Raw genomic sequence first — 11,246 nt, 5'->3', positions numbered from 1 at the left:
TTTTTAAATCACATTCACACAATTTTCAAATACAGTTCATGCCTTTGTTTTGTTACACTCAAAACATCTGGGGCAAATGACCTGCAGAGGCCGACACAAGAGCACGTGTAGCCAGACATTTGATAGATTTCAGAAAATAAATAAATAACTTAAGTCATCAATTTCTTCTATTTTTAAATAGTTATATTGAAAATGTTTTTGCATTTTGAATTACAACTTAAATTTGCTTTATTTTTTTCTTTGTAGGGCTTCCTTCTGAACTGTACAAACTCCGCTGTCAGGTAAAAATCACAATTCTACATTTCACTACAATAGCCTAGATTTTAATACTGTACCTAATACCATCTATTTTGTTTGATACAATGAACTTTGTTTCACTTTTCTTTTGTTTTTTTCTGGTGGCAGAACTGCAGTATGAGCTTTATGAACATGTCTGACTATTGCAAACATTCATCAAAGGACACACACAAAAAGGTATATCAATATTTTCATAGCTTCCTACAGAAAGTATTTGTGATTATTCCTGATGTACTACAAAATAAGACCTTACATACTGTCCCTAATGTTCTTCTTCAGATGGTGAAGAAAATCTTTAGGGGAGGTACGATTCACTTATCTTTTATTTATCATAATATATAAATCAGAATGTATCATTTTTAAGCTCTTTTACATAAGATATATTTTTCCTCACTTTCCTACAGTTGCTGAACATTCAGACCAACCAGGTACACTTTTCTACTTTTTGTTAATAGTGCCAACACTTAATTATTTTGAACCAATACTAGTCAAAAGTTCTGAAAATACATAAATCTAAATCTGTTGGCTATTCAAAAAGATAGCACACCATATTGATATATAATTTTTCAAAGAACTGATTTAGCTTCAATTTACTCATTAATTTAAGAAAAAAAAGTAATTGATTGTGGTATTTATTGAACTCCTACTCTTAACACTCTTTCCTTTTGAATGTTAGAATGGAAACCCAGTCTGGGCTTATACAAGAGCCTCATCGAGAGCTTGGGGCAAAATCAGCCACTTGTTGGTGAGCAGACCTGCTTCTTAACATCCTGTTTTGTTATACTGAAAAATCTGTCATATCTTAATTTTCTTTGTTTATATGTTTGTTCAGGCGTTCCCCTGGTTGTGACGTGTGTCTGCACTCAGGTCCAGAAGGAACCTATTTATGTGTGCTTTGCTTGTCAGGACTGTTTCACTGACTCCTTGCTCAAACAGCACTTTGACTCTCAAAAACATGTCATACACACATTGGTGAGCCCTTAATTTATTTATGTGGTTTATTTTCGTTATTGTCGAGCCGGTGCAGCTGTGTGTGGATGCCAGCACTACCACTTGTGTGTGAGGAATTGCAAAAGACGTGTTTGTATTGTTTTTAGCTTTAGATTTAAAAAAAAATATTATTACATATTTAAGTACTGATGCAACAGTGTTTGGTGTCCTTAACTTTTTTTGTGAGCCAATATGATCAGACTTGTATTTTTGCTGTTGGAGAGAACCACTTTTGAATGCATGATGTGCATGTGTTCTTATTAAGTTGTATCAATATAACCTGGGAATCCATCATAATGAGTCATTTCAAAGGTGTATTTTGTCATTGCATGCAATTAAAAAGCCCAGAATTATGGTAAATTTACAACTGTCTTCCTGGGATATACCTATAGCCTTTGTCTTATATTCTTAGCTGTACCAGAATCCCTGGAGGCTGACACTTGCGTGGGAGAATCGTCTGGACGTGAAAGTCTTGAGGTCCATGGCATGGGAAGAGGAGAAGGAAAAACCAGATGAGATGATGCTGAAGGTAAAATGCCAAAGAACTTTAACAGACTTGTTTATTTTTTTCACAATTTCTTCTATATCTGTGTAGAGATAAACAAAAGTCAATCATAAGAGTTTCATAGCATGCAAACTAAAATTCAGTCTAAACGGCAATAGCTAACCACAGTAAAGCTTGTTAACGAGAAGGTTAATTTCCCGCAATCATCTATTGTAGACTAAATCATTTTCCATAGTCATTACTAATTGAGAATTTTTCTTTTCTCAGGTACTTGACATGCCAAACGAGATGTTTCAGGGACTCCTCACACGTAGTTACCCAAAAGGTAGGAATTGGTCTTGCATGTAATTATTCAGATATAGCTGGGGAGAACGAGCTCACTGCATCTTACCTGTGATATGTGCTCTGTGAGATTAATTTTAACTGGTTTTGGTCATGCTTTCCATCAAGCCGACTCAAACAACATGAAGCAGTTTGACATATTTTTGTTGACTCGTTCTTGATTTCGTCTGCAGTGATGGAGAGTCTTGCACTACAACACATTATCTTAAAGCATGACAGTAAGTGATGAAATATTTTCTTAGCCTTAAATATATAATATATGGATTATTTTCATCTGACTCGTGCATGTTTGTCTGTTTTAATGTCTCCAGTTCCAAAATGTGAAACATACAGTAAACTCGAAGACAACGATAGATTTCCTCTACTAGGTGAGTACCGCCGTAGAGAAAAGGTCTTGACAGAAATCAGAAGTGCACACTGGGTGTTTTTGACTTTTCTTTACCTCTGTTGCAGGTAGACAGTTCCTGGTCATGCACGACTTTAGTGTCGTAGGGCAACAGCCCATGGTGGGATTCCTGTGTCTGCTCTGTAAGAGGAGGTTGTCAGATGATGAATGTTACGCTCACGAGTTCAGTCGGAAACACATTGCGACATTTATAGTGAGTATTTTTACTCAGACTTCTTATTGCATTATTTTCTATTAATGGTTACCGTTATGCTCTTATTATCACTCAGTATGTCTTGTGTTTATTTGGGGTGTTATGCAAAGGCAGACAAACAACAGTGCAGAATGTCATGTCAGGAAAAATCCAATGCAAAAAGCATTGTGTCTGCAGGCTATAATATTGTTAATCAAAGTATTCATTTTTGATGAATGGGAGATCAAGGCAGAACTGCAGTAGGAATGACAGTAGGAGCACCACATTGTGCCACATATTCTTATATATTTTCTATGCGATTAGAGTTTGTTTGGGCAGCAAATTTCGAATTACAGCTGCAAGCAGCGATGAACGGGCCCTCGTAGCTCCGTGCACGTGTGCAGATGATTATTATATATCACTTTGCTGTATTTCATGTTTAGACCACACCATGTAAATTCATGTAAATCGGTTGATCCTTGTCACGTAAGACTGACTTCCTGTCAGTAGGTGGTGTTATGACTATAAATCAATATGGGCATGTAGATGCCTTCAGGCCTAGACTTCAAGGCTTGCTATCCAGCATGGGAATGGCGGATCCATAACTTTTGACTTACACTATTCATCCATTTAAAACATATACCAATGTGCACGGATTATAGTACAAGGCAGAGCAGAGCCCACAGTGACCTCTGTGGTGGAAAATTAATTTACCCGCTGTTGAGTCTTTTTAAGCTGAAATGAAGAATGGATCACAAGTTACATGATGCAAGCTTATGATAGTCTGTTACACAAGTTATAAAAGAGTTGTATTTTATAAGAATATAAAATACACATAAGAATATCAAGTTTCTATTACACAAACAGTAAGATACATTTGAGCACGAATGTTAACACAAAGGATGAAGATCTACTGAGTTCAGAGCAAAAGTACAAGTACTTAAGCATTTACACAATATACTAAGTAGAAATTTTCCATTACACCTCGAAAAGAGTGTGCAGCCCGTCCTTGCTCCTTTATCTTTAATGCTGCCTTTTGGATGAACAAAGTGATTTAAAGCTGTAAAAAAACAATGTGAACATTCTGGTTGCTCAACAGCAAACGTGGAGAAAAGATTATCCTGCGCTACCTTTGACACAAATGCGTCCGAAGCGGGAGGAATATGGCCATTGGTCAACTGTAATTGGTTGATTTAATGGCAGAAACTGTGAACAAAGTCCCATTAGTGGAAACACCAGAATAACTCTGTAAACGGAGGTAATAGGAAGGGCTAAAGGAGGATTCACTGGTGTATAAGCCAATATGATGTGTGTATGATTCAGTTCTGTACTCTGTAGACTACAGGCTCACTTCTTTCTCCAAGGTCACTATGTCTTGGTAAAAACAAAACATTTGTGCTGTGTATGCGTGTGTGTGTGTGTGTGTGTGTGTAGGACAATTTCCATCCAGGCTCGCTGAATTCAAACACTGATGAAGAGACCTTCTTGGACTTGGCAAAAGTGGCAGCACGCTATCACTCCATATCAAATGTGCAGGTATTCTATACCTGAAATTGAGTTTCTGTACCATCTTTATGTAGAATCTCCTCTAGCCATTATGCTTTTGACTACATATTTTCTGCCTTCAAAGGTGATAAAGTTGAACAAGCCAATCAGGGAGCCATGCACCTACTATATAGGTGAGTATGTGTATGTATGGTGTACATATATGCGATGAATGTACCACATTGGCATCTTTAACTCTGAATTGTTTTCTTGACTATTTTGTTCCAGCATTAAACATCCTGACATCTGCAAATATGAGAGAAAGGAAAGCAAACCTTGATCCACCAATACATCCGGGAATGAAGCTGTGTAAGTCCTGTCGATGTTTTATGTGTAATATGACCCTAGTACCAGTATGGAAATGGTAATATTAATTTCTGGAGTTCTGTGGTGCTAAATTATTTTACCCGCTGTTAAAATATGAGTCTGGTGAAGTGCGCACTCCAGCGATAAAGTCACACAGAGTTATACAGAGAGTGATTTAAGAGTGGGGGGCTGTATACTGGAACATCCTGCTCCAGGCCGTGGCAGTAAAATTTGTGCTTTATCTGTGTAACAGACGCGCATCTCAATTACATTACAGTCATTTAGCAGACACTTTTATCCAAAGCGACTTACAATAAGTGTATTCAACATAGGTATTCAAGAGAACTACTAGTCACCAGAAGTCATAAGTGCATCTCCTTGTTTAAACAAGCATCTAAGAGCATAAACCAGAGCAAAGGTACAGTGCAGAAACTACAAACAAAGTGTGAACACATGAGACACCAAGCACAAGTAAACCAACACAATTTTAATCTTAGCAAGTAGCAGATTTGTTATTCAAATTTACATCTAATTATTTAACTGTCAGCCTATCCCGGGAGGAGAGCTCTCTTCCCTTAAGGTGACCAAGCAGACTCCCTCAGAGATGAGCAAGAATATTGGGTTTTTACCATTATATGAGAATTACAAGTAAAAAAAAAAAATAAAAAAAAAAAATGAATATACAAAGGAGTAAAAACGCCTAAGCTTAGACCCTGATACTCCGCTGTCTCCCATTATTTATAGATTTTTACTTGGGAGTATCTTTCACTTCTAGATCCATATATCGTTAACAGCTTAGCATCGCCAAATGATTGGATAATGCTCTTTATGTAGTCTTATAAGCTATGACAGACTTGTTCTTTGAAATTCAGTGGTGAAGCACCAGTCAGGATGTCTCTTAAACAGTTACCATTGTTGCAATATCTGCTCTCAAAACCTGTTTCCTATACCAACTCTGTCGACGATCAGGCCAGAGTAAGTTAAACCAAGATTACCCGTTTTTTTACTTATTTTTACCATTCAGTAAACATAGAAACACATTGGGTTACATCTTGAGAATTGAAACCAAAATTAATCTAAATGTGGATGAATCACAATACTAATAAAAATGTAGATTACACTTTAAGATGCCACTTACTAGACTCTATGGGTAAAGAATGAAGAAAATGTCTCCAGTCAGTAAAAACCACAATAGGCCTATAAAAGTCTGCATTGTGTCAGTCGGTTACGTAAACCACAGAGCGCTTTAGGGCCTCGGCCTTTACTGCTTCACTTCCTGCTGCCGCTCGGCTGGAAGCAGAGGTATCAGTTTTATGCCCATACATTTATGTTAGCCAGTTTAAACTTTAGGTCTGAACCTGGAGGTAAACTGTTTATTCTTTCAGGGAGAAATGCAAAGGCATGCCAGACACATCTCCATATATGGTCCCTATTTAGATAAGAGCTGACTCCACTGGTTCAACCATATACACTTGTGTGTCCAGTTACACAGAGTTAATTTGTGAATACCAGAGTGTGTGTAATTTTACAACAAAGAGGAAATATATACTAATATATTGCAATAATATTGCATACAATGTTATCAATCCTAACGTATATATACAGGAGATATAAAATATCTCCACACAGAGGATGTGTCACAGTCGTCCATGTAGTCAGCAGCCTGCGCTTGTGCACACTAACAAATACCTTGTTTTGTTTTATCTGACGATCAATTATTATGTTACACCAAATGCAATCCTTTAGGTTTTGTGTCTACTAGTGTTATTATGCAGTTTTCAAATAAACTATGTTTTAGTGGATTTTTGGAGACAAAACATAATTTTTCGTCTGCTGTTTTGAAAGGTGCACTCTGTAAGTTAGGTGTGCTAAATGCAGAAATAATTGTCCCCCATCCTCATTAAAACGCCTATAGTAACTGCATAAGCATGTACATGAGAGTGCGATACACTTAAGGGTCCCGGTTTGGGGGTTACAAAATATGGTCACACTACAGTAGATATCTCTGCAGCACAAAACATTGATGTATTTGACGTCATAACTGTTACATCTTCAAACTCAGTTCATGTTTTTATGTTTTAAACTAATATAAGAAAAATATCACAAAGTTACATTTTTCGCTATTAGTAATTTCTTTACCTAATCCACTCGTTTTCATATTTCTTTTCTTTTGCAGTATTGCTTACGGAGCGGCCACTTGATAAAACAATGTTGATCATTATTATCAAATGCATTTTTTTAATGTTATGTATGTTGTTTTTAGTCCCCAGACAAAAACTGAAAGATGTGGAGAAGGCCCATGTGAGAGACGATGGTCAGAAAAACAGCAGGATGATGGAGGAGCGTTTGGAAACGACGAGTCAAAAATCGACAGACAACAGTGAGACGACACCGAAGGAGACGGTAGAAATTGGTGCTGAAGTCACTGATGCACGCTGTCTGAAAAGTGGAGAAAATGCAGAAAGGGGAAACGACAAGGAGACTCCGACATCAAGCGAAAAAGAATCGGAGAAGAGAAGAGAGGCGTTTTCTAAAACGAGTTCAGAGGAGAAAAAGCAAAGTGAGACACGCCAGGCGATAAATGAGAAGATAGAAAAGCCTACAGCCAGCAAACCAAGTGGGGACGATACAGAAAACTGCCAGAACACCGACGAAAACAAGATTGGAAAAGAGAGGAGCAAAAGCCGCAAACGTGTCTTGACGCTGAAGACGGAAATCTCACAGATGGACACCTGTCCTGTGGAGGACGTAGGGCAAGAAATAAAAAAGCAGCGGCTCACCTTCAAAGGAGCACCCCAAAACCTGCCGAGTAGCGGTCAAAAGGAGGTGACCACTCCTGACAAAGGTACGTAAATGTCACATTTCATTTTTGTGGGAGATTTTTCTCAGTGTTTCTATAACAATGTCTAACTCTGTGGTTGGTGCAGCGTCCTTTAAGGTGGACCAGCAACAAACGGATCAATTGTGGCAGTATGTCAAGAGGAAGAGCCGAGAGCCTGTGGTTGGTCAGTGCCTTTTTTTCAGCAGAGTTGGCTTTTTAACCATGGCAATGAAGGGGAAAAAAATACACTTATTTGTCATATTTTGATTCCACATAACATTTTACTAATTGTTTTGCATTTCTAGTCAGGGGAATGATTTAAACACGAATATTAATAGTGAACAATGCGTCTTCTAGGCTTGGGTGCACTTCTCGAATGCAGCTATGATGAGCATGACCCCATCTACCTCTGTGAGTGCTGCTCCCTGAAGATCCCAGAGAAGGACATCATCAGCCATGTTACCGGAGTGGACCACCAGAAGACGTATCTGGTGGTGAGTAAATGTTGAAGTCTGTCTTATATGCCGTGTCTAGATAGTAAGACTTATTGGTCATTGTAATCCTTCCTTACCTCCATGCTGGCCATGAAGAGATCCCTTCATAGAGCGAAGGAATGGGGGGAAAACAGTCCTCACGCTGCATTCCAAGTTGGCCAAATTGATTTATGAACTCCCAAAGTTTGGTGCATTTCCCTCCTTTTTTCACCATTTCCTTATGGTGACCAATAAGTCTTTTTTTAACGTACATATACCATGTGAGTATTGTATAAAGATGGACTTCATTAATCCAAACCTAACCTTTTTAAGACACAGCTTCACATTTTCTCCTCAATGTGGGTATATTTCAGCCTTAATGAACCTCGGGTTCCTGTCTCCCACCGGATCCCTTAAGAGCCACTGATCACATCCCTCTGTATAATTATTTCCTGGTTTCTTCCGGAACAGTCATTAGTGGAAGCGCCACTAATTGTTGTCCGACTGCTCCCTTTCTCTGCATGCCGTCTCTCATGCACACAATTGGACATGACTATATGTTGATACATTTTAAGACACACGTACAATTTCCAACCACAGGAGACCGCACTTTTATTAATGGGGCGGTCTAGCCGCAATCTAACGGCACCACAAATTACATTGACTTCAAATAATTGATGATATCATAGCTCACTCAACTTATTCTTCTGGTATGTAGTTTCTACCACATTCTGTCAGTGGCGTGCCGTCAGGGCCTGCAAGGCCTTCTCTGCTGGCCTAAACAGAATCACAAAGCTATATCTATTTTATAATTTAATATTTTTTCTTAAATACACTACATGTATGTTACATGTAATTTATAAAAATATTTTTCCCATTATCTTGTTTTCTCATTGCACAGCTACTGTCTTCCTCAGTTGCTCTGCTTCCAGTGCAACTTGTTTTAAGTAGAGCTTTTATCCAATCAGATTTCACCTCTGTGTCTCTAGGTAAGAACAGAGGCCCAGGCCTGCAGAGTCTCGGGTGCATCCAGTGCAGTTTAAGTGAAATAAAAAATGCACAGTATATACAATAAAATAGAATGGTATAAGTTAACCAACTAGGTAAAAAACAGTAGTGCAAGGATCACCAACAGCAAACAACAACAACAGTTAGCAGTGTTATAGTCTTGTGTTAGATTTGGCCAGAGGTGATTTATTGTACAGTCTAATAGCAGAGGGCAGGAATGTTCTCCTGTATCGGTCCTTGTGACAGCGGAGCTGGATCAGTCTGTTGGAGAAAGTGCTCCGCTGTCTCTGCAGTAGGTGGTGGAGAGGGTGGTCCGGGTTATCCAATATGGATAATAGTTTCTTCAGTGTCCTCCTCTCCACCACCTCTTCCAGATAGTCTTGTTTACAACCAATGATGGAGCCGGCCTTCTTAACAAGTTTGTTCAGTCTGTTGGTGTCTCCGGCTCCAATGCTGCTCCCCCAGCAGACTATGGCGAAGTACAGTGCACTGGCCACAACAGACCAATGGAACATCTCCAACATCTTGCTGCACACGTTGAAGGATCGAAGTTTCCTCAAGAAAAAGAGTCGACTCATCCCCTTCTTGTACACAGCGTCGATGTTGGTTTTCCAGTTCAGTCTGCTGTCGATGGAGTCACCCAGGTACTTGTACTCCTCCACCATGTCCACATCCTCTCCCAGAACTCTCAGCGGTTGTGGAGTCGTCGTCTTCCTCCTGAAGTCGACCACCATCTCTCTGGTCTTGGCCACGTTCAGACGCAGGTGATTTCTACCCGCCCACTCCACAAAGTCATCCACTACTGCCCTGTACTCCTCCTCCCGTCCATCCCTTATACACCCGACCACTGCAGAGTCATCAGAGAACTTCTGCAGATGGCATGACCCAGAGTTGTATTGGAAGTCAGTGGTGTACAAGGTGAACAGGAAGGGAGACAGAACAGTTCCCTGTGGGGCTCCAATATCACTGACCACCACGTCAGACAGCACACGGCCCAGTCGGACAAACTGTGGTCTGCCCGTGAGGTAGTCAGTGATCCAGGAGACGGTGGACGCGTTAACCCCCACCACCCGCAGCTTCTCACTCAGCAGCACTGGTTGGATGGTGTTAAATGCACTGGAGAAATCGAAGAAAGTGATTCTCACAGAGCCACCGGTTCCATCCAGGTGCGACTGAGCTCGTTGCAGCAGGTAGATGATGGCGTCGTCCACCCCCACATGAGGCTGGTACGCAAATTGCAGAGGGTCCAGTGAGGATTTCACCTGCGGACGGAGGTGGGCCAAGACCAGCATCTTCATCACATGAGATGTGAGGGCAACTGGTCGGTAGTCATTGAGGCTAGATGGTGTCGTCTTTTTTGGTACAGGAACCAGGCACGACATCTTCCACACCACCGGGACTTCCTCCTGCTTCAGGCTCAGGTTGAAGAGGTGTTGCAGGACATCAGACAGCTGGATGGCACAGGTCTCCTTGGGCTGATGCCATCAGGTCCTTCAGCTTTGCCTTGGTGGAGTCTCTCCAGCTGTCTCCTAACCTGGCCAGTCGTCACAGAGAGGAGGGGGGGAGGGTGGAAGAGCCCTTTGATGTTGAGGGCTCTGTGTCCATGCAGCTCACCAGGGGGGACAGAGGGGACAGAGGGGGAGGTGTTTAGGACGTGTGGTGTGTGGAGGAGACAGATGAGGGCTCTGAGCTAAACCTATTGAAGAAAGAGTTTAGCTCGTTGGGCCTCTCCAGGGAGCCCCCTGGTTGTCTCCCTCCAACCTTGAAGCCAGTAATCTGCTTCATCCCCGTCCACACCTCCCTCACATTGTTCTGCTGGAGTTTGGCCTCCAGCTTCCTCCTGTAAGAGTCCTTGCACTCTCTGATCTTTATCTTCAGGTCGTGCTGGACTCTCCTTAGCTCGTCCCTGTCCCCAGACCTGAAAGCTGCTTTCTTCTTATTAAGAAGAGCTTTCAGGTCACTGGTGATCCATGGCTTGTTGGTATGACGGTTTGTTCACAGAATTAGATGTATTCTGTGATACAGTCCGTCATGCTGTTGATGTCCTCCCCGTGTGGTCCACAAAGCACATCCCAATCTGTCAACTCAAAGCAGTACTGCAGGGCATCATTAGCCTCCTGAGACCACCCCCTCACAGTCCTGGTGGTCACAGGCAGCCTCTGCACCAGAGGAACATACCTGGGTTTTAACAGGATCAGGTTGTGGTCGGACCTGCCAAGGGGGGGAAGGGCAGTGGCACTGTATGCATCATTTTCATTTGCATACAGAAGGTCCAGAGTGTTATTGTTCCTTGTGGGGCAGTCAACATACTGGTGAAAAGTTGGCAGGGCTTTATCCAGAGTGGTGTGGTTAAAGTCTCCAGTAATTGCCAGAAAAGCACC

At 41.0% G+C, this 11,246-nt stretch overlaps 1 protein-coding gene across 1 annotated transcript in view; it reads left to right on the top strand.

Annotated features, from left to right (window-relative positions):
* Positions 1–11,246, top strand: part of LOC142965140 (uncharacterized) — a 282,605-nt gene that overhangs the window by 259,751 nt on the left and 11,608 nt on the right. Inside the window, exons 2-18 of the mRNA XM_076105910.1 lie at positions 248–281; positions 406–474; positions 577–601; positions 702–725; positions 974–1,042; positions 1,130–1,269; positions 1,700–1,816; positions 2,060–2,117; positions 2,308–2,352; positions 2,446–2,502; positions 2,588–2,733; positions 4,147–4,248; positions 4,343–4,391; positions 4,486–4,566; positions 6,827–7,408; positions 7,491–7,568; positions 7,742–7,878. Of these exons, the coding sequence (XP_075962025.1) occupies positions 415–474; positions 577–601; positions 702–725; positions 974–1,042; positions 1,130–1,269; positions 1,700–1,816; positions 2,060–2,117; positions 2,308–2,352; positions 2,446–2,502; positions 2,588–2,733; positions 4,147–4,248; positions 4,343–4,391; positions 4,486–4,566; positions 6,827–7,408; positions 7,491–7,568; positions 7,742–7,878 (1,770 nt within the window). The 5' untranslated portion in view covers positions 248–281; positions 406–414. The remainder of the gene's footprint in view (positions 1–247; positions 282–405; positions 475–576; positions 602–701; positions 726–973; positions 1,043–1,129; positions 1,270–1,699; positions 1,817–2,059; positions 2,118–2,307; positions 2,353–2,445; positions 2,503–2,587; positions 2,734–4,146; positions 4,249–4,342; positions 4,392–4,485; positions 4,567–6,826; positions 7,409–7,490; positions 7,569–7,741; positions 7,879–11,246) is intronic.

The sequence above is a fragment of the Anarhichas minor genome, unplaced genomic scaffold (genome assembly GCF_050575085.1).
Source record: "Anarhichas minor isolate MPS153535 unplaced genomic scaffold, ASM5057508v1 ptg000033l, whole genome shotgun sequence".
Classification (NCBI taxonomy): domain Eukaryota; kingdom Metazoa; phylum Chordata; class Actinopteri; order Perciformes; family Anarhichadidae; genus Anarhichas; species Anarhichas minor.
The sequence above is the reverse complement of the archived record's forward strand: the minus strand, read 5'-3'. Positions and strand labels throughout refer to the sequence as shown.